At 45.4% G+C, this 23,826-nt stretch overlaps 1 protein-coding gene and 1 pseudogene across 1 annotated transcript; one reads left to right on the top strand and one right to left on the bottom strand.

The window, feature by feature from the left end:
- Nucleotides 1-1,180: 1,180 nt before the first annotated feature.
- On the bottom strand, nucleotides 1,181-7,472 carry PROCR (protein C receptor). Its single transcript, XM_059705971.1, has 4 exons — nucleotides 7,159-7,472; nucleotides 4,505-4,756; nucleotides 3,892-4,170; nucleotides 1,181-3,647 (listed from the first exon to the last, which is right to left on the bottom strand). Exons 1-4 carry the CDS (start codon nucleotides 7,235-7,237, stop codon nucleotides 3,532-3,534), a joined length of 726 nt encoding a protein of 241 aa, XP_059561954.1. The 5' UTR covers nucleotides 7,238-7,472; the 3' UTR covers nucleotides 1,181-3,531.
- Nucleotides 7,473-18,705: 11,233 nt separating this feature from the next.
- LOC132240186 (polyadenylate-binding protein 4-like) lies at nucleotides 18,706-19,441 on the top strand (annotated as a pseudogene).
- Nucleotides 19,442-23,826: the final 4,385 nt, after the last annotated feature.

Below are 23,826 nucleotides of genomic sequence, written 5' to 3'. Positions count from 1 at the left end.
AAACTTCTTGGTTCATGGGTCGACACTCAACCACTGGGCCATACCCCCTGGGCCTACTTTGTAGTATTCTTATTTGTGTATGATTCATCTTCCCAAGTAAACAATGAGCTCCTCAGAAGCATGTCTTAATCATTTTGTATCTACAAAAGTACACAGTATAAAACCTTGCATATGGAAGTTACTGGTAAACATATACTGAATGAATAGAAAATAAACTGATAGTCAGAGACTTAGTGAAAATTTTGGATTTGCTTTTGTTTTTTGTCTTCCCAAGATCTGAAACCTCTTCCTTTGTGTGAATCTTAATGGGAGACAGGGTTCCACAATCCACAAGAAAAGCCAAAGATACCTAAAGTTTCCCTCCCACTCTCCTTGCAGCAAAGGCAAATGGCTTGGCCATTTGAATCCTCCCACCAGGACTCTGAGTCTTAAACAAAGAGTGTAAAGATACTAGAACAGAGTAGAATTCATCTGAGATGGCAGCCTACAGTGGTGATTGAGGAATAGTTCCAGCTGTGGTATCCTTCCCTAGACCATTCCTATGTTGTGACTTCGGCTGTGATCCCTGGTTTTATTTTCTGAGTTTGATTAGCTGGCCTTCCCATCAATTCTGAGGATTTCAAATATTTATTTCCCCTTTAGTTGGCAGAGTTGGTTTCTGTTGCTTGCAACTACAAATCTTAGCATAACTTTAAGTTATGGGTTTAGAGAGATGGCAAAAGCATAGGTCTTTCACTTTTTTCTTTGTGAACTTCTGTATTGCTACTGTTGTGGTATTACTTCTGTCATTTAAAAATATGCTTTTAAAATCAATAACCCAAAGCACAGTTGGGCAAAAAGAAGTACTAAGAAATAAAATTTGAAAATTAGGATGGAACCAGATTGCACAAATCCTTAAATATCATTTTGAAGATTCTGAATTTAGCTCAAGAAATGTGGGAAATTTATAAAACAGAATAATGAGCCCAGCTGGCATGGCTCAGTGGTTGAGCATTGACCTACGAACCAGGAGGTCACAGTTCAATTCCTAGTCAGGGTACATGCCTAGGTTGCGGGCTTGATCCCCCAATAGGGGATGTGCAGGAGGCAGCCACAATGATTCTCTTTCATCATTGATGTTTCTGTCCCTGTCTCTGATATCAATATAAATAAATAAATAAATAAATAAATAAAACAATGATATGATCAAATCAATTGTTTTTTATTGTTATATAGAAGGTGAAACAGAACTCAGAGAAATTAGTGACCAGGAGAACAATTAGGAGGAGGCTATTGCCATGGTCCAGACAAAATATTGAGAACATTTCTCAATTTGGAGACAAAGTGAGGTTGTCAATCACAGGTTGGGTGTTTTGGAGGCAGATGCTGAGATAGAGTTTGAGGTGCAAGACATTAACTAGGGGGAGGAAGCAGTATTGAACAGAGGGAAAAGTTAAACTGCAATATAGATCAGACACAGACCCAGTCAACTTGACAAGGAGCTCTGGAGTGACTATGGCTCATCAGAATTGTCCTGCAGTAGGCCAGAATGGCCGCACCTTTACATCCCTGCTTTGCTCAGTCAACAACTGAGGATGGCCCTTGTGTAGGACTGTTCTCTGTAGGTGAGGCATACCCTGAAGGAACTGAAGCAGCACGAAGCTATCCGCTGGCTATACTCCCTGTAACTGAGCAGCAAGTTCCCTGAAGGTAGAACTGGGTGGCACACTTCCATGCCTACCACAAAGAAAGAGAGGAATTATAATACCTGGAACAAAAGCGATGGAGTGGAAAGGAGGGACTGGATTCTACAGATATTGTATTTTGTAGGTGGGGGATGAAGAGGGAGTCAACATAAGTTAACTCTGAGTCTTTACATTAATATGATTTGATGGTAATTCTGTTTAATTGATAGTAAACCACAGGAGAAAAAGAACAGGCTTGGGGAGAAAGATATGTTTATTTTGAATATGCTGACTCTAAAGTGTCTACAGAATATTATGGTAGAGATGATTTTCAAGAATGAGTGCATATGGGGATGGTCTGGAGATCAACAACAAGTGCTATACAGGGTGGGGCAAAATTAGGTTTACAATTGTTCATATGAAAAATAATACAATAATTAATAAATAATAATACAAGAATAAACTCTGCTTTACATACTCATAACTGTAAACTTACTTTTGCCCCACCCTGTATTTGAGTATACATATATCATATATATTCTTATTTAATATGCATAATGTCTCTATGAAGTAGGTATCTTTATTATACCCTTTTTGTGTATTTTATCATACCTTTTGTTTATGAAGAAATTGAGACTTTAAGAAGTTTAAATGCCTGGTGAAAGAACTAAAACTCACGTCTGTCTGATGACGAAACACATGCTCTCAGAAACAAGATTATACTGCTTCCCCATAGAAATCACCACAGATAGATGGCAGTGGAAGCCATGCAAGTTAGTAGGTTGCCCAGAAAGATACAGTTTAAAGGGAAACAAAAGGAGCCCAAAAATGGAATTCTAAGGGAGCTAAAATTTCCAAGATAAATGGAGTAAGATGGTATAGGCAAAGGGATTGAACAGTTTTTAAAAATTTGAAGTATGGTATTTCAGAAGTTGGGGTAAAAATAGCTCTAGTCCACAAAGTGAAATGTGCAGATATCATGGAGGATGCAGTTTCCACAATTAGAGGTCATTGATGAGTTTGGAGCAGTTTATTGAGATGTCAGACTGCAATGGTTGAAGAGTGCATCTATAATAATAAAAGTGTAATATTCAAATCGACCAAACGGCCGAACAGTGGAACGACCGTCCGGTCGACTGTCTGGACTACCTTCCGGACAAAGCCGGGGCTGTGAGGGCTGAGGCAGCCGGGGCTGCAAAGGCCTACTCTCGCATGAACTTCATGTATCGGGCCTCTAGTAGGAGATAAGGACATAGAAGCAAAGGGTATAGGGTAGTTTTCTAGAAAATTTTCAAAGTGGAGGAAATAATATGCCTTGTACATAAATACGGAATTTATTACTATTATTGACTGATTATTTAATAACTCCTTGTTCCCATATTACTTGGATTTTACACTCCTACCATTTCTCTACTTATTTCTTTCTACCTCCGTCATAGCATTGTCTCTTCCTATGGCTGACACATCTGCAGGCATTGAATGTTATTTATTTTGGTTTTGTGATGACTTGTTTTACTTGGTTAGGTGATTCTGTCTGTCTTTGGAGGATGGGCCATAGACCCCACCATCACTACCACAACTCCATCATCTGTTTTTCACAAAGATAGACAAGCATTCACTTCTCGAACCAATGCAACGAAGCATGCAAGTTCTTAGTTTCCTAGTCAACCAAGTACTCCGTCTAGCTAGCCTTCTCTCCTTCCCTCGCCCCAACTCTTGGTGGGCAGATCTGGAAGAAGAAAGCCGGTACTCCAAACATGGGATATCATGTCCCAAATGGGGAATATGTTTGCTTTTTCGGTGAGCTGAGTTTTTCTTTGTCAGCCCCCATCAGTCCAGCCCTTCTCCCGAGGGGACTGGAGAGTAATTAGCACAGCCGTCCACCTGTGCACAGGAAGATGCCTCCAGCCACACCACCGATGATGAAAGTGCCCAGCAGGATGCCCAGGACCAGCGAAGTGTAGGAGCGGCTTGTTTGGCTCCCTGGAGAACATGCAGAAAGTTAGCCTTAAGAACATACCCCCAAGGCAGCTATGGTTTGAATCGAACCCCAAGGGATTTCTGCCCCAAAGGTAGGGGACGAGTTCACCAAGTGACTTAAGCTGTGTGTACTCTGTCCCAAACCCCCAGCCCTGGGAGTCCTGTTGCTCAAGGTCTCCATCCTTCAGGTCCATCCATTTGCCTGGAACCTACCCAACATACAGGCCCATGGCCAATCCCACCATACCTTTCGAGGTTTTCGTGGTGAGGTGTTCTTTCACGTACTGCACACAGGTGTTCTGCAGGAAGTCCTGCAGATCATACCGAGTGCGATTGTAGGCGTTGAGCTGACGCAGGGTGTAGGTGACCACTGTAGAGCTGACCTGGGACCCTGCCACCCATGAGGCAGCCTCTGGCTGGAAACTCACAAAAGAGCTCCCATTCACAGCCACTTCAAAGAAGGTTTGGGCCCTAGAGCCCTCAGGAGGCAGCTCACAGCCCAGGAAGCAGCGAACGGTCAGAGGAACTGTGGAGGGGGATTCAGGGTCAAGGCGATGTGTGGAGAGGGTGCCAGGTGTAGGGATGTTCACCTGGGGGAAGTGAACTTTAGGGTTTCAGGGTGGGTCTACCTCAAGATCATGCCAGCAGGAGGAAGGCCTGACAGAAGGCTCGGACTCCTCTCCAGCCTCAAGCTCTTACCCAGCAATCAGTAAATGCCCGTGCCAGGGCACCACTGGGCTCCTGAGAGCCTCCCGCCCCCACAGGACCACGCCCATGTGTGCCAGGTCCATCCACAAGACCCCTCTGGGAACCCACAGGTCCCCACCCCAGGCCACGCTCCCCAAGCGTGACCCACTCACAGGCCACGCCCCGCTCCAGGTGTACTAGCCGCACTATGTTTTGGAAGTTGCTCAGGTAGAGCCGCACGCTTCCCTCTGTGTGCGCCCAGCTCTGGGGCTCCTGCAAGGGGTGCAGCTGAAGAATCGTGATGTTGGAGTCCTGGCCTTCCAGCAAGTGTGTCAGCTGCCCCCCCAGCGACGCGTTGCCTTGGTACAACACTTGACCAGGGTCTGGGAAGTAGGAGATCTGGAGCATGTGGAGGTTCTGAGCACCTGGGGGCGGAAGTCAGTGCGTTGGTCCCTGTCTGGCCTGAGAGGGGCTGGCGTGGAATGGGTCGGCGAGGAGCCGGAGTTAATAACCCCGTCTCCAGAAGCCGGCCGCCCACCTTCTCGGCCCTTCATAAACTACAAAGTGTCCTCCCACCCTTCCTCCCATTTAATGCTCACAGTCACCCTGCCAGGAGGGAGGACAGGGATTATTATCTTCATTTTACAAATGAGGAAACTGAGGCCAGAAGAGGAGAAGCCACTTGCCTGAGGGTAAGCCAGACAGTCAGTGGAAGACCCACTCTGATCTCCCTTCTCTCTCTCTCTCTCTCACCCCCGCCCCCTCATTTCCAGCTGGTCAACAATTCCTGACCTACAATAAAAATCCCGGTTCTGTCCCCTGGGCCACTGCCCTACTTCAGGCCTCATTGGTTCTCATCGGGACTGGGATAGTAACTTCTTTCCTCATGCCCCTGCCCCTCATTTTTCAGTTTCATCCTTTTTAATCTGCTCCCCACCTGACCCGGAAATAAGATTATGTCCTTCTGCTTAAAATCCTCCAGTGAAGCCCAACCCAGTTTGGCTCAGTGGATAGAGCGTCATCCCGCGGACTGAGGGTCCTAGGTTCGATTCCTGTCAGGGGCATGTACCTCGTTGCAGGCTCAATACCCAGCCCTGGTCAGGAAGCATGCGGGAGGCACCCAATTGCTGTGTCTCTCTCTCACATTGATGTTTCTCTCTCTCTGCCTCTCCCCCTCCCTTCCACTCTCTCTAAAAAAAAGCAATGGGAAAAACATCCTCAGGTGAGGATTAACAAAAAAATAAAAAAATGTAAAGTCCTCCAGTGACACACACCCCTATCAATAACAACAACAACAATAATAGCTATTGGGCCTATTATGACCTGGGCACTGTACACACATTATTATGTTATTTGTGCCTTCCTTCCTTTAACTTAATACAGGAGCTACTATTATTAACCCCAGTCCATACGGGAAATAGGCTAAAATGGTATAACAGAGCCAAGATTTGAATGCAAGCAGTCTGTGTCTAGCATTCTTAGTCAGCCAGCTATACTGACTCCTTATAGGACATCTGTCCACAGAATCAAGTCCAAAGTCTTTAGCATGGATTTTAAGGGGACCAGGCCCCTGCTGCCTTTTTCAGTCTCTGCCCAGTGCTTGGCTGTTTCAAACTCCTCATGCTGCCTTTTGACTGACATGTAAATAGCCTGTCTGGGTTGCTCTGCTTCCTGGCAAACTTCTATTCATGCTTCAAGACCCAACTTGGTTGTTCTCTCCTTGGAGGAGTTTTCCTGATGCCTCTTCTCTTTATCCTTCCAGACAGTGGACCCGTTTCAATGACCCGAGATTCCACATAACTGTCTGTAAACACACAGGCTACCATGGGCTCCTCTAGGCTACAGGTTCATACGGTATCTCTACCTCTACGCCTAGTAAGGGCCTGGCACAGATTTGGTGCCTAGAAAATGTCTGAGGAGGGAATGAGTCCGGGGCTGCAAATCTGCGCTGTGACCACGTTTGCATTTGGGAAGTGCTCTGTGTCTGCAGGCATGAACAAGCACATCTGTGTGGATAACCTTAGAAAGGTTCTTAACTGCTGTGCGCCCCCGTCTCCTCCTCTGTGAAATGGAGATAATACTGCATCCCTTGTAGAGAGTTTGTGGGGGTTAAATGAGGCAACACATGCTTTAACCATAGTGAACACTCATTGAATTCTGGTTATTATTCACTCCCTCTCAGAAGGGGAGACTAAAGCTATAGAGATTGTGGGAGAAAGAAGAGTCCTTGTGCAATTGCAATGAAGGGCAATCACCCCCCTTCTGTGCTTCCCCCACTTCAGGCAGCTGATCTCCCGAGTTCTCCCGCTGACAACAGCTTCTTTTTCCCCAGCTTCCCCTCACCAACTGTCCCCAGTTTTCCTCCACTTTCTCCTTTTCTGCCTCACATACCTCAGCCCCAATCTTTCCCCAAGTATTCCCTCAGTTCTCCACGTCCTCCAATTCTTTTCATTTCTCAATTCATCTCTGGGTGTCTTCCCATCTTCCCTAGATTCACCCCCATCCACCATCACCCTCAGCTCTCCTTCTCCAGACTTTACCCCATCCCCTCTCCCTGAGGCTAATTCCCTCAACGCTTCTACCAGTCCCTTTCCCATCTTTCTGGTGTTGTCCGCCCCCACCACCAGCCTCCTGCGTCTTCCCCTCTCTCACCTGGCTTTGGAACACACACCAGCCCCCGGAGCCTGCCTGCCCTATAGAGAGACCCAGCAGGCCACAGCACAGACACGGCGAATAAGCTCCCCTCTGGTCTAGCCCACAGACCCCAAGAGCCGTCCTGAGGCCGGAGATGTGACCTCCCTCCCCCTCCCCCTCGGCCCCCACTCACCATCGGAAGTTTCCGGGATACAAAGGGCCCTGCCGGGCAGAATCAGTAGAAGCAGCAGTGGCAGCAATGTTCTCAACATCCTGGGACCTTGATCCCACCTGTACTCCTGGCTTTGGCAGGCTGGGGGCTCCCACTGACTGCAGCCCAGGAGAGTGAGGACCGCCTGGGAGGGGAGAAAGCTGAACGGAGGAGCTGGAAGGTGACCAGGGAATGGGAGGAAGAAGAGGGCGCCAGGCCTTTAAAGTGTTATTCCAACCCCGGCTCATTTCCTACTAGGGGGCCGGCCTCCTCTTGCCCGCCCCCGGCCCCGCCCTGCATCGAATTCTCCTGCCCAGACCTGCCTTTTCCCTTTTCCCTAAACCGCTTCTGAGGGACAGGGAGAGGCGGAAAAGGGGGAGCAGGGGCTTCCAGAAGTCCTGCCCTCGCTGAGTCAGGGGGTGGGGCATCTGTTTTCAATCAACTTAGAGCAGACTCTAGGAACCAGCAGGTGACTATTGAGGAGACCGAGGCCCAGAGAGGTTCAGGGACTTGCCCAAAGTTTACGCCTCATGGTGGTCACAGATCAGGAATTAGAATTGTTTTCCTGCATGCTGGCTACATTTTTATAAGAATTTGAAGAAAATAGTAATTACACAATCAGGGATCTTGCACTCAGAAATAGTCACGAGATGAGTATAGAGCAGCTCATTTATTTGTAATAGGAGATAATTATGACCAATATAATTCTCAATAGAGGATTGGTTATTTAAAGCAATAGTTTTTAAACTGAAGTCACAATCTTATTAGTGTAATATGCTAATTAGACCAGACATCCTTCTGGACGTCCTTCCAGACCAAGCCAGGGCTTCGAGGGAAGCCTGGGTCCTGGGTGCCAGAAGGAAGCCGCTGCCGGCAGCCAGGGGGAAGGAAGGCCTATTATTGCACAAATTTCGTGCATAAGGCCTATAGTATTATAATATCAGCTAATGGATGACTGAATGAGATAGTTATGATGTGCATAAATCTCCAAGAGTAAGTTGCAGGATATTATGTTCAGTTTGGAACTATTTATATGTCAACTACACACACAGCAACTAAACAACCTATTTCTTTATGGGAGTAAGTGAATCTGGAAGGACGTACTGTAAATATAGCAGTGGTTTACCTCCAGGGAGGGGCCTGAGACTAAGAATGTGTGTGTGTGTGTGTGTGTGTGTGTGTGTATGTTAGGGGTGGCAATCTTGTGAAAGGCTTTACACTCTAATTTATGAAGGGTTTTATCACTCTATTATTGGAAAATTTTGCATCTAGAATGTGATCATATGTCTCTTGTTGAATTAAAAATAGAAGTTTTAAGTAATAAATTATTGCAGAAGAGAGTAGCAGATCATTATGAGCTGATGTACTGAACTGAGCCATTGATAAGTAAATAAAGGAAGTGTGGCAAATACATATAGTATAATTCCATCTATTTTTAGTTTAAAATTTTTCACAGATGTGTATATGTCTGGAAGGATTCTGTCAATAGAAATTATCTTTGGGGAATGGGATTAGAGAGAAAGGGCTATACACTGTTTCTTAGAGGGAGAGTTGATGTCATAGTGGAATCGGGGCAAACCCTGGACACATACCAGGTTCCTGGTCTCTAAATTGATTATATGCAAGAATGTCCATGCTCACCTCCTAGTTGTTGCAAACTAGCTTAGAAGTAACATCACAGTCTTTTTCCAGCTTACCAAAATAGTCTACTCAGAAGAACTGGGGCCTTATTTTCCTGGTCTCAAGAAAAGTAGAAGAACTTAAGTCAATGCCAATTATAGTCTTGCCTTTTATAAAAAAAACTAGTGGCCCGGTACACGAAATTTGTGCACATTAAAAGGGAATTAATTAGAGGTAATATTTTAATAATGCTATTTGCACTTTCTCTGTAATAGAAGTGTCAGAGATGATAGAAAATTAGTAAAATGTGTATGAAAATCTTCTTCCTGTCAGAGTCTGGGGCATGCCTTGGGACCCAGAGTCAAGTCCCCACCCACCCACATGCACCTCAAAATCACGTGAGACCCAGACCTGGCCGGCCCCACCCCCATTGGGCGAGATCCAGCCCCAGCCAGCCCCACCCCCATCAAGCCCTGCTGGGGTAGGGGCACAGTTTCAGGTCCCCTGGTCTGGTGCCAAGCAGGGCGCACAGCCTCAGGGCCCCCGTCAAGCCCTGCTGGGTGGGGGGTGCAGCCTCAGGTCCCCCAGCGAACCCTCAGGTCCCCTGGCCTGGTGCCAGGGCGGGGGGCGTGGCCTGAGGTCCCCCTTCAAGCCCCACCAGGTGGGGGCATGGCCTCAGGTCCCTGCTGATCACTTGTTACAGGAACCCTGCCTCCACTGTGGGTGCAGCCATCTTGTGATGGTGTGATGGAGTGAGGGTCAATTTGCATATCACCTCTTTATTATATAGGATATTATGAAATATTTTATATGTGAAGAATTATTTCATGCTTGAAGAATTTTATTACAAACATACATGTCCCCACCACCCAGCATAAGAAATGAAATATTATCATTCAAACCTGTGTACTCCTCCTCAATTGCACATCTCTCCCCTCTATCATCAAAGTAACCACTAATCATAAATTGCTATTTTTCATCCCCTTACATTTCTATATACTTATACTACACATATATATCTCTCTAAGCAATATATATTATTTTGCATATTTTGAATTTTCTATAAATGGTATTGAAGTGCACAAATTCCTATGTAACTTGCTTCACCTAGCATATTAATAAAATTCATCCTTGTCATTATGTGTAGCTCCATTAATCTCCACTGCTTTATAGTATGCCTTTTTATAAGTATGTCACAATTCATTCATTCTCCTACTGTTAATCATTCAATTTTTCCCCCAGTTTTTTGCTATTACAAACAAGCATGTCAAACTCAAAGGCTAACATGGGCCAAACAAACAAGACTTAAGTTTATGTGGGCTGTAATAAAACAAATAATAGAACATTTTGCCCTGGCTGGTTTGGCTCAGTGGAGAGAGCATCAGCCTGTGGACTGAAGGGTCAGGGTTCGATTCCGGTCAGGGGCACATGCCTGGTTTGTGGGCTTGATCCCCAGTGGGGGATGTGCAGGAAGCAGCCAGTCATTGATTCTCTCTCATCATTGATGTTTCTGTCTCTCTCTCCCTCTCCCTTCCTCTCTGAAATCAACAAAGATATCTCTGTATATAAAATCTATCTATCTATCTATCTATCTATCTATCTATCTATCTATATAAAAGGCTAATATGCAAAGTGTCCCTGAGGGAGTTCAACTGGGAGACTGGGAGTTCTATCGCTCACTATGATGTGTGCTGACCACCAGGGGGTGGTGCGGAATGAAGGAAGGCCCTGGCCTGCAGCCAGCAGCCAAGGAAGGGAGGCCCTGGCTGGCAGTCAGAAAGAAGGCCCCAGCCAGCAGCCAGAAGGCCCCAATTGGCCCTAATCACTGGCCTAGGGACCCTACCTGTGCACGAATTTCATGCACCAGGCCTCTAATATATATATATATATATGAACATTTTAATAAAAATTAATATATACATATATATTTTATGTCAGAGAGGAAGGAAGAGAGAGAGAGAGATAGAAACATCCATGATGAGAGAGAATCATGGATTGGCTGCCTCCTGCAAGTCCCCCACTAGGGATCGAGCCTGCAACCCAGACATGTGCCCTTGACCGGAATTGAACCTGGGACCTTTCAATTCACAGGCCGACATTCTATCTACTGAGCCAAACCGGCTAGGGCTTAATATTTTTTCTTGAACATTAAATTACCAGACACTGAATAACTGCACAAATTAATAAGCATAATGCAGGTGTTTTTTTTTGTTGTTCTCTGAAAGTGAAATATTTCCTGTTGTGCACACCAAACAAGTCAGTCAAAGACTAATGATATGGCAATCGGCTGCTAAAATATTTGCTGCTAGTATTAGTGGAGAGAAATAGTGCACAGTAAGGCATGTAAGGGAAATGAATGCAATACGATTATAGCAATCAGTCATTAGCGAACGTTGTAGTTTGTTATTAATAATTATGTATAACAAGATATTATAAAAATTAAGTTGCAAAATTTTTATTAAAACCTTTCTTACATACCATTATATAGGCTGGGCCACAAAAATATTGGTTGTGGGCTGCATGCAGCCCGCAGGCCATGAGTTTGACATGCTTGTTGTACATGTTTTCTTGTGTATTTGTGGGAGAATCTTTGTAGGTACAAACTTGGAAGTGGAATAGCTGAGTCATGGGGTATCTGCATCTTCAAGTTTACTAGATATTGCCAAACTATTTTACAAAATGTTTCGGCCAATTTACATTCCCAGTAGCGCACATGCATGGCCTTGCTCCAAACCCTTGCCAACTCTTGGTATTGTCAGATGGCTGGGTGCAAAATGGCACTTTATTTTGGTTATGCTGATTCCTAGTTTGTGCCTCTTTTTGCTTTGCCTTTTTTCTTCCTTGAGTGCTTGAAATGTGCTTTGGGACAGAGGGTGATAAAGTATATGATTGAACCAATTTGAAATTCAGTGTTGTGAGTCTTTGATCTATGCAGGTAGGGCCTGGTTAACTGGGGTTAAATAGGGGCCACACCACCATCCACAGGGCTAGTTACAGAGAAGTCTTTTCCATCAGCTAAGATCTGTTATGGTCAGAGGTGGCAACAGCAACCTCTTGCACATTTTAATTTCTTAATACAAGTTATTGTTATTCCATGTCCTAAGGGGGAGATGATCTCTGAAGGGACCACCCTTCTGAGTTGTTATCCCAGGCACCCTCTCATACTCCAGTGCCCTGAAAGTCAAACAGCAGAGACAACAATTATTATTATAGTTAACATTTATCATGTGCTGAGACAGTGTTAAGCTCTTTCCATAAATAATCTCACTTTTCCATATGCCAGCCCTGTGAGATGGGTTTCATTAACATCCTTTAAATATATATATATATATATATATATATATATATATATATATATATATATATACATATACATATATTATTGATTTTTTACAGAGAGGAAGGGAGAGGGATAGAGAGTTAGGAACATCAATGAGAGAGAAACATCGATCAGCTGCCTCCTGCACACTCCCCACTGGGGATGTGCCCGCAACCAAGGTACATGCCCTTGACTGGACTCGAACCTGGGACCCTTGAGTCCGCAGGCCGATGCTCTATCCATTGAGCCAAACCGGTCTGGGCAACACCCTTTTTACTAATAAAGATACTGAAGCGCTGCAAGAGTAAATGACTTACCTAAGGCTACACAGCAAAAGCTATAATTTGAGCCCATGTGTCTCTGATGCCAAAGTTTGTAATTTTAATCACTGCCGGAAGCCGGTCCATCCTTGCTTCTTGACACAGTCGCTGCAGGGAAGAAACATCCACGCAGCATATGTTTCAAGGGACCTGGCGTATATAACATACTGTTCTTAATATGTTTGCTCCCCTTCTTAGCACCATGTGTTCTAACCAGGGACACCTCCCCGAGAAAGGTTGTTTCCCCAGGTGGGGATGTTTCCCTGGAGTTAAGGATTAATGGGACTAAGGAAGGGAATAAATCAGTAAAACCCCCTAGTGTTACAGAAATACCATGTAGTACTTATGAAGAACTTAGACTAAGACTGTTGGCAATAAATTTGGGACTTGCTAGGCCCACATCCCCAGGGGTATACCCACCAGAGAAAGTACCAAAGCCTATGAAAACCTGCCGACGCAGGGCAGTCCCAAGGAAGACCACCAGCAAGGCTAAAAGGACATAACGTTTACTTGGGCCACAGAATAGGATAATCTCCTTCAGTTACTTCCTTGTAGCTTAACAGTAGAGCAGTAGAGTAGTGACTTTGGAATGGAGATAACAAACTAGCCCTAACCTTTGGACTAGAATGGATAGGATTAAAATCAACAGAGCTAGATAGAGATAAGATTTTTAGCAAAGGTCAGATAAGAAACTATAAACATAAAACAAGGAACTGTAGAAGGTCAAGGGAGGACCCAAAACATACCATGATATAGAGGCATGCTTATAGAATCGAGTAGTATAAAATACAGCTGTAACAGGACAATAAAAGAGAACCTGGCTATGCTGATCATCTGAACACTGTCTCCGTGTCCTTCATTCTTCACTGACTCCATCCACACCTTTGGGTACTCCTGGACCACTGGGGCTGGACCCTGGCAAATCACCACGTAGTATCTCAAAAATTTTGGGGGATCACACAATCCATTAATATATTTTTGAATACATACATCCAACATGCTTGAATATTTATGTTATGCATAATATAAAACATGCCCAAAATTCATGCTAGTCCTTTCTCAATTCCTCTGGGGCAGAGAGCACAAGGATCATTTTTTCCACGTTACAGATGAGGTCATTAAAGCCCAGAAAGTTTAAGTAACTTGCCTAACTCAGAGAGGAAGGGGATATGGGATTGGGTACAGGGAGAGTGAAGAGAGTATTGGGGATAGGGAAGCTGGTGAGAGGGGGCAACTTGAAGGGTGTCCCCCTTTCTTCTTCTATCCCCAGGGTTGGGGATAGGGAAGAGAAGAGAAACGCTGGAATTGGAGCCAGAGCCTGTGCTCCATCTTGGAGGGGCAGATATCCACAGAGCAGAGTGGGAACAGGTCCAGCAGCTGAGATTTGACAGAGAGCTAAAGAATGAAGGTCCCACTGAGCAAAGGGAAGGAAGCAAGTGGTGGCATTTCCCACACCAGAGAGCACATGCTGGGGGAAGATAAGGGAGACAGGAAGCTGAGCAGGGCCAGTGGCTCGCAGCACCAATGAGTGAGGAGAGAGGCCTTATTGGGGAGCCAAGCTGAGCCAGGGACTGGCAGTGGGCCCAGATGAACTTCAGAGAACCAGCCCGCTCCCTCTCCTGCTGGCTAGTGAAGATACACAGTTTAACCAAGCAGGGCCCAACTCAGATACCAACAAAGTGTAGTCCACAGCTCACCTCCCCCTTAGGATGTGGAATAACAATAACGCGTATTGAGAATTTACAATGTGCAGGCCACAGTATTACGTAAGCAGAGTGCATGTGTTTTATTCTCACTTGTGCCCTATGGAAAGTATGAAAAACAGCTATTATTCCCATGTTACAGATGAGGACACAGAGGCACAGAACAGTGAACTGACCCAACTAGTAAAAAACAGTTGGGCCTCAAACCCAGGTGAGTGGACTCCAAAATATGCTTTCTTAATTCTTAGACCATCTTTTGAGGGTAGATGAGATGACTCATACAAAGTGATGGAACACAGTACACATTTGGTGTGTGAGAGAGATAAGAAAGGAATTTGGCTTTGGGGCAGCAAACAGAACTGATCCTGCAGCAGGAAGAATGGAGGGTAGACACGAAGTACAAGTTTAATCTTACTCAAGATGTTCCCCTGTGGACACTAACACAACCCAAGTTAAGAAACTTGACAAGAAGCCTCATAAAGTCGGGATGATTCCAGCTCTTGCCTGCCCAGCACATAGTGGGAGCCTGGTACCCCAGACTTGACTTCTGCCTATCTTTCCAGACTTATCTTCTCATGTACTGCAGTCTCAGCCAATTCTCTTCCTCCTGGTTTCCTGAGCACAGAGCACATAAATGTTATCTCTTCACTTTATTTATCTTGTTTTTAGGCATGGCACACAGAGGTTCCTAATTTAAGAAGTTCCCAATTTTATCAGTCTTTTCCATTAGTTCATGCTTTTTGTACCTTGTTGTGGATGAAAGGGGCCACATGCTAACCTGACAAGCTCAGGGAAGGCCGGCATGGCAGTCTTGCAAATTCAGAGACCTACAGTAACCACAAAGGATGGTCTGAAATTAAACTGTAACTAAAAGCAGTTAAGGTGGGTAGTTTCATCCTAGGCCGGTATCTTCATCGACGAGGTCAACCTTTCCCTTTACTTTAGCCTGCCTTTTTGTATCTATGATAATATATCCTTGAAATGTCTGGGTAAGTTTTAACTTCCCTTTTTCAGGACCCCTTGGGGCACAATCTAATGTGTCTGGGTGCCAGGACAGATATCACAAATTCCTCCATTGTTATTGTTATCACTAGAGGCCCAGTGCATGAATTCATGCACCAGTGGGGTCACTCAGCCTGGCCTGCACCCTCTCACAATCCGGGACCCCTTGGGGGATGTCGGAGAGCTGGTTTTGGCTCGATCCCCACAGGCCAGGCTGAGGGACCCCACTGGTGCAGGAATCCGCGCACTGGGCCTCTAGTATGCATATAAGATCTTTGGTTAATCTCTTCCTGCGCTTCCCCCTCTCCCCTTCCTTCTTAGATTCATCAGTCTGTCCCATGTTTCCATGCCTGTGGTTTCCACTCCTGCATTGAGCATCTGCTCGCTGGTGGTCAGTGAGCATCATAGCTACTGGATGGTCAGCTGGTCTGCCGGCCAGCCAGTTGGCCGATTGGCCGGTTGCTTGCTTAGGCTTTTATATATATAGATGTTAATTGTTGACTGTTCACTATCCTGCACCCACCTAAGTATGTGTCTATCATTTTACTTTTTATCCAATCCCAGCCCCACCCCCCAACACACACACCCTTTGCTTTCTCCTGCCTCTCTAATCTATCACCAGTGGATTTCATGTAACCCACCTACATCCCTTCTTTGATTGCAATGTATAAAATTAGATGAAACTGCCATTCTCTGGAGCATTATCCTAATCCATTGAGATACTGCTTCTGGGCAATTGTCGACAGTTTGGCTCAAGTAAACTCACAAAAATTCTTTACAGGTTTGAATGTTTTTACATTAACATTGTTTAAGAAATCTCTCTCTACCCTGGGATCCCTCTGCGACCATGTGTTGTGGATCGGCTTTCTCTTAATCACATCAAAGTTCATAGTATTCAAGGCCCGCTCAGCGTCAGTGGCTGGAAGCTGACTAGGTGTAACCCATGGAGTGACGAGAAGACATTCTCCTATTTATCTTCAAAAGCTTTATAGTTTTGTCTTTCACCTTTAAGTGTATGGTGTGAGGTAGAGGTCATGATTAATTCTCTTACATGGATATCCAGTTGTCCCAGCACTGCTTATGGAAAGTCTGCTCCTCTTTCATGATCTCAGTGGAATCTCTGACTTACAGTGAACGTGTTTATTCTGCTTCCATGGCCTGGTTGTCCCTCCCTGCACCAATGCCACGTTATCGCAGTTAGTATCTATATAATAAAAGCCTAAGCAACCTTTACAGCGGAATGACCAGAATGACCAGTGGCTATGACGGACACTGAGCAGGCAGGAAGGTGAGCGGTTAGGGGCGATCAGGCAGGTGAGTGGTTAGGGGTTATCAGACAGGCAGGCAAGTGAGCGCTTAGGAGCGAGCAGTCCCAGACTACAAGAGGGCGCAGGCCAGGCTGAGGCCACCCGCTCCCCCCCCCCCCCCACTCCAGTGCATGATTTCATGCACCAGACCTCTAGTAGGTATATAATTCATCTTCAAATCTTACAGATCAAGTCTTCCCACTTTGTTCTTCAATCGTGTCTTGGCTGGCTCTCTCCACTTGCAGTTGCTGCAGCCTCTGCTACTTTGGCTCAGTAGCCTAAAGAGGAAAAAGATAAAAAAATAAAAGAAGAAAGAAAGAAAGAGAGAGAAAAGGAAGGAAGGAAGGAAGGAAGGAAGGAAGTAAGGAAGGAAGGAAGGAAGGAAGGAAGGAAAGAAAAGAAAAGGGGAGAGAGAGAGAGAGAGAGAGAGAGAGAGAGAGAGAGAGAGAGAGAGAGAATCCTCCTGAGAATCCACGGGAAAGTCACTTTTGCAGCCTGCCCGAGCCTGCGGCAGCCACCGCCCACCCTGGGCATCCCGCCTGTCTGTGGTCCCCATCGTCTGTGGTGAGCCGCACCTGTCCACGTGCCTCTGCCCGCCCCTGCCCCGTGCTGCCCTCCCCGCGGCCACGTGTCCGCACCGCTCTTGGCGGCCCTGCGTGGAGGTGGCTGCGCGTGGCCCAGGCTGGCCGAGCCGGCACCCACTAATATTTTGTGCCCCTCTTCACTGGCTGCTGTCATCTTAAGCCGCCAAAAGCCTGTATTTGAAGAGAAACCTGTGTCCTGAAGGCCGCATGGGCACTGTTTGGTTGGCTCTTTAAGATGGTTTGTAATTTAGAGGGAAGTCCCCATTTTCATACATTTGTTTTGGAAATTTGGCGCTTCAGACCAGGACAGCTGAAAATTACAAACTCCCGCAGGGGCGGGGGTATTGTCTCTGCGAGGATCTTGTCTGCGGCCCTGCAGCCTGGAGCCAGCTGTGCCGAACTCCGAACTCTGAGTGCCCTCCTGCTGCCGAGCCTGCGTCAACTTCTGTGGGTCAGCGCGGCCCACCTCCGAGAAGATCCCCTTTGTCCTGTGTGGTCCTGTAAGAAGTCCTCCTGGCGGGCCTTGGAGTGGTGGGGGCTGGGGAGATGAACGCTGCCGCCGCAGCTACTCCCTGGCCTCCCTGTAGGTGGCTGCCTGCACTCCGAGGTCACCGAGGCCAGGCTGTATGCACAGTTCAGCCCTGCGGGCCCTGTGCTGTCCATCCAGGTCTGCCGCCCCCAGGGTTACACCTACGTCAGCTTCCAGCCACTGACACTGAGCATCCACGTCAGCTTCCAGCCTCTGACGCTGAGCGGGCCTTGAATACTATGAACTTGGATGTGGTTACGGGAAAGCCAGTCCGCAACATAAGGGATTCCTCTTAGAGAAAATCTGGTGTGGGAAAGATCTTCATCAAGAACTTGGACAAACTGATAGATGGCAAGGCACTTTGTGGTACTTTTTCTGCTTTCGGACATTGTTAGGGTGAACTACCCCGAATCTCTCCTGCTTGGACATGCTTTCTGAAATACATACGGTTATAAGCCTTTTCCCCTAGCTTGGGGCAGAGGGCCTGCATCTACAGAAGCAAGATAAGAATCCTCTCTGCCTGACTGACCAGTCCACTCTCCTCCCTTGACTGACTGGTGCCCTCCCTTTGAAAGGGCGAGGGCTATGCCCTCCATCTTGCCCCAGGGTAAGGGCTATGCCCTCCATCTTACCTTGGCCTTGTGCTCGGCAAAGGCTTCTTCCTGGAAGCCCAAGCCTCTGCTAGCCACACCCAGGACTTCTTTAAACTAACCAATGACAATCAAGGGACATACGCGCCATAAATATGACCACATCCTGTGTAACAAGACCCGACTTGTGCCTGGCCAATCGGCAGAGCCCACAGTCATCTCTCCTCCCCTCACTCCACCCCCCTATTAAAACCCCTTTTTCCCACGGGGCTGACACTCTCGTCTCGCCGTTGCATCGGTGGAGGCTGGGAGCCAGACCCGGGTCTGTAATAATAATAATAAAAGACTCTCTGCTTTTGCATCGGACTTGGCTGGCTCCCTGGTCGTCTATTGGGGATCTTAAAATCTGGGCATAACACCTTCCACTTGACCAACTTGTGCACTCACACCAGATCCTACAAAGCATACTTTTACCCTATATAAGAGAACCTAGCCATCCCCTTGCGGCTGACAGCAACGCACTGGTCTCAGCCCCGCTGTGAGAGTGGGCAATGAAATTGCTTAAACTCTCACGTCTCTTGGCCTGGCTCCTTTCAGAGCGGACCTAACAAAAACATTCTGTCCTACAAGGTGATGTGTGATGAGAATGGCTTGAGAAGGGTTATGCCTTTGTTCACTTTGAGACCCAAGAGGCTGCAGACAAAGCCATCAACAAGATGAACGGCATGCGCCCAATGACTGCCCAAGTGTTTGTGGGCAGATGCAAGTCTGGAAAAGAGCAGGAAGCCGAGCTTGAAGCCAAAGCCAAGTTCACCAATGTGTATATCAAAACCTTTGGGGAAGGAGTGGATGAAGAGAGTATGAAAGAGCTGTTCAGCCAGTTTGGTAAGACCCTAAGTGTCAAGGTGATGAGATCCCAGTGGGAAATCCAAAGGCTTTGTGAATTACAAAAAACATGAGGATGCCAAAAAGGCTGTAGAAGAAATGAATGGAAAAGAAATAAGTGGGAAAGTCATTTCTGTAGGCTGTGCACAGAAGACAGTGGAACAGCAGGCTGAGTTAAAATGGAAATTTGAACAGCTGAAGCAAGAGAGAATTAGTTGATATCCAGGGGGTGAATCTCTATATTAAGAACTTGGATGACACCATTGGCGATGAGAAGTTAAGGAAAGAGTTTTCTCCTTTCGGATCCATCACCAGTGCTAAGGTAATGCTGGAGGATGGGAGAAGCAAAGGGTTTGGCTCTGTCTGCTTCTCATCTCCTGAGGAGACAACCAAAGCAGTCACTTAGATTTTCCATATTTAATTTGTTAGTGTGGCGAATGCATTAAGTTTCTAGTGTTAAGCACACTGTGGAGATAAAACAACTTCTTATGAGTTATTACATATATTTTACTCTTCTGCTGTTTTTCTCTAGACCTCTCCAAATCCTTCCCACTCCTTCAAAGCCCTGCTTAGATACCACCTCCTTCTGAAAGCCTTCCCTGATGCGCCCAACTAGAAGTGACCTCTCACTGTTTTCACAAAACCAATATAAAATTTTGTCTCCCATGGTAGCTACATTGTCACATTCTATCCCCGTATCTTCTCTTCTGGACTATAAACTCCTTCAGGGCATCATTGTGCTGTCTACTCAGCCCACTCCCTCCTCCCAGGCCCCAGAGTAGAAGTGGTATAGGCCAGGGCCAAGGGCTCTGGGGTAAAGCCGTCCCAGTTCACATCTCAGCTCTGCCACGTGCTAGTTGTGGGTTTAGAGCATGCCACTTGGCCTCTCTGAGCCCATCAGACTAGACTATGAGACTATCTGTGGTCACTTCTTGATTCTATACTTTTGCCTGAATATACCCAGGATGGCTAAGTTTCTCTAGGCAGATGTGGCCACAGATCCAAGTTCACTTGGAACATGAGCATTATAATACTTGTTCTGGGGCTCTGACCAAGGAATCAGTGCTCTAAATGTTTACATAAACTGTGGTCAGGGGAAATGAAAGCATTTCTACAAAGCAGTAGAGGGGAAGTTTCCCATGGATAAACTAGTTATTTTTTGGCAGTTCCAAAATATGTAGCATGCAAACTTGGCTCTGAGAGTTGGGGGAATCCACCTGAACCGCACGATCCCCAGATGCTAGCAAAGGAATTCTCAGATATTTCCCTGCTGAAAGTAGTGAAGAGTACTCAGTTAAAGGGGAACTACTAGTAAAGTGCCTTGGCTTCCAGCTTCAGTGAATTCAACTTTCTGCTCTGACTTTCTAGCGAAAAAGAAGGTGATATTGAATGTAGAATCATGAGAAGGTAAAGCTAGAAGGCATTGCAGAAGTCAGATTTCCACCTCTTTTAAATTCTGTATTTGACTTTTATTCACACTTGTCATTAATTTCATCAATGCAGTCGTTATAGATTGGGTCCATATCTTGGCTCTACCACTTATTCTGATTGAGATGCTGATTATACTAAGCCTCCCTTCAGTTTTTAAACTCTGGGCTTCAGTTTTTTAAATCTGTAAAATGCTGTCTCATAATGTTTTGGAAAGGATTAATGGAATTAATATATATAAAGTACTAAGAAGAGTGCCTAGAACAGGGGTGGGAAACCTCTGGCACGCGTGCCAAACATGGCACGCCAGTAACTCTTGCTGGCGCGTGAAACCCTCTCTTATAATCTTCCATTTACAATTTTTTTTCTTAATATTGACTTTTTTATTTTTCAGATAAATTCAGTGTAGGTGCATCTTAGATAAATAAATAATTTTACATAACAAGTTATCTTAAAGACCATAGACATGGATTGACGAAAGAGGGGAAGAGCAATTTCAATAGTGTCGAAAACGAACTATTGAGGACTTGGAATGCCATTCCAGAAATTTTTTTCTGTTTAAAACACTTTGCAACAGCATTACACTCCATGTTTTCATCCATATACGCTTGTGAATCTTTGTTCTCAGTGATGAATTTTGTTAAGTCTCATAATAGGAGTAGCCTGACGGATGAAAGTAGTAGCTCATGCATATCTCTGAAGTTCATGAAATATAACCCTGATGTAAAATCTCTGTCATCAGGGATGCAGCAGCAAAAGTCCAACTGATAATATCAAACGGAGTCATAAAGTTTTCTGTCGGACTATCAGTGTAGATGTATACATTAAAAAATAAATGTATTTTTCATCATCATATACTGTGTTTTTGTCGCTCGAATGAATTTTATTATTTCTTCAAGGTTCTTCACATACGTACACCTTAAGAGATATCAAGTAGGCGTAACATGTTCTTAAAAAATTAGGGTTGACACGCAGAAGAATTTTGAGTCAGAGATTTTGCTGGTTTTGGCACGCACTCACAAAAAGGTTGCCCACCCCTGGCCTAGAACATAGTAAGTGCTATAGAAATGCTTGCTATTATTGATACATTTTGGCCATTTTCTTATTAGCATTATTGATATGATTCATTTGGAAATAGTGAAATTTCACTTGTAATGTTTCCCGACCATTTTGTTCTGCTTTATGATTGTTTCTAGAGGAAAATTTCTGCAGTGAATGTATGTTGAATTCTGTTTTCTGATTATATTTTGCAATAATTCTGTTAATATTTTCCTTGTGCTGAGAGATAGTTCCATGCTCTCATTTTCCAGATATGGAAACTGAAACCTCCAAAAGGAAAGTGACTCCTAAAATCACACAGAGAAAGTGGCTAAACCTATAATAGAACCTAGGGCTTCTGACCACTAGTCCAAGGCTTGTTCCACTTGGATATTGATACAATCTGTGCATCCTCCAAACCGTATTGACCCATAGGAAGACTTGAACACTCTGATTCCAAGTATTCACCAATAGAAGCCTTTCTATCAGAATTTCAAGCACTTCCAAGTAAAAGACTGTGGCTTGACTACTTTGGAATCTTTGCTGTGTGTTCAGCCCTATGTGTCAAATTCTGAGGGCAGGATTTATTGCCCATAAAACCTTGGATTTCTAGGGGCAGATGCTCAGTAAATAGAAGTAATAAATGCACTCCCCCCCCCCATTTTTAAAAAAGAATAAATGGGCAGGGAAGAGAATATTTATCAAGAACTTAATATGTGCCAGTCACAGTACTGAGAATTTTGACTACTGTCCCATTTAATCCCCAGAAAACTTTTAGGTTATTGTCAATTTCTACATCTCAAATCAGGAAATTAAGGTGTAGAGAGCCAATTGACGCTGAGTCTCTTCATAAGTAAATGTTCAAGTTTGACTCTTCTCTGGTGGACTACAACCTTCTAGAATCCAATATAGTAAATAGAGTGAGAGGTGAAGTCAGGAAGAAAGAGTCCTAATGCTTTCCAGAGGGTAAAACAATATTTTTTTCTCATGAGGTAACTATGAAACGAACCACATAAACTGTGAAAATGTAAGTCATGGTTGTATTTGTTCTGTGAAGTTTGAAAAGTGCATATTTTCATCAAGGTAGAAAAAGAAAAATAATGAGTATTTCAATCTTGCACATAAAAAGAGACCTGTCATTACCAAGCAACCTGGCTCCACTCTCCCAGCAAAAATCTTATCCATACTAGAGTTTTGAATGGGAGACAAAAAGACAAGCTAAGGACTCATATGGAGAACCATTAGACCCGGGTGAGTTTCACAGCAGGGAAAGGCCCAGACCTGAAACCTGTGCTAGGCTGAACAATGGCTCCCTAAAGATAACTAGGTGCTAATCCCTAGACACTGTGATTGTTACCTTATTTGGAAAAGGGGTCTTTCCAGAGGTGATGAAGGATCTTGAGGAGAGATTGTCCTATATTATCCATGTGGGCCCCAAATGCAATCACAGGTGTCCTTATAAGAGAGCGGCAGAGGGAGATGTGACACCCATACCCACAGAGGAGAAGGTGGACATTGGAGCGATGCACCCTGAACAGGCCAGGGGATGCCAGCAGCATTTCCTTCTCCAGGAGCTGGAGAGGCCGGGCCAGATTCTCCCCTGGAGCCTCCAAAGGGAGTGTGGCCCTGCCAGCTTCTAGAATGTGGCCAGTGAAACAGATTTTAGACTTCTGGCCTCCAAAACTATGAAAAAATAAAATTCTGTTGTTTTAAGCCACCAAGTTTGTGGTAATTTGTTACAGTAGCACAGGAGACTATTATATTACCCTGTGTTACCCAAGTCTCAGTTTCCCATCCATTTGGCACCTTCAAGAAGTTTCCAACGGCCCTGGTGAGGTTGAAACGGCCCCCGTGAGGCTGAAATGGCCCCAGTGAGGTTGAAACGTCCCCTGTGAGGTTGGACGGCCCCGATGAGGCTGAAACGGCCCTGGTGAGGTTGAGACGGCCCCTGTGAGGCTGGGATGGCCCCTGTGAGGCTAGGACGGCTCCTGTGAGGTTGAAATGACCCCTGTGAGGCTGGGACGGCCCCTGTGAGGCTGGGACGGCTCCTGTGAGGTTGAAACGGCCCCTGTGAGGCTGTGACAGCCCCTGGGAAGCCAAGAAAAAAAACCACATGATCTCACTCATTTATGGATAATAAAGACCATTATAAACTGATGAACAAAGATAGATGCAAAAACAGAACAGCATTGAACAAACTGTCAAACTACAGTGGGAAGCCTGGGGAGGGTAGGGGTGGGGTAAGAGATCAACCGCAGGACTTGTATGCATGCATATAAGAATAACCAATGGACACAAGACACTGGGGGGTAGGGGAGGCCAGGG

Source organism: Myotis daubentonii, chromosome 8 (genome assembly GCF_963259705.1).
Source record: "Myotis daubentonii chromosome 8, mMyoDau2.1, whole genome shotgun sequence".
NCBI lineage: Eukaryota > Metazoa > Chordata > Mammalia > Chiroptera > Vespertilionidae > Myotis > Myotis daubentonii.
The sequence above is the reverse complement of the archived record's forward strand: the minus strand, read 5'-3'. Positions and strand labels throughout refer to the sequence as shown.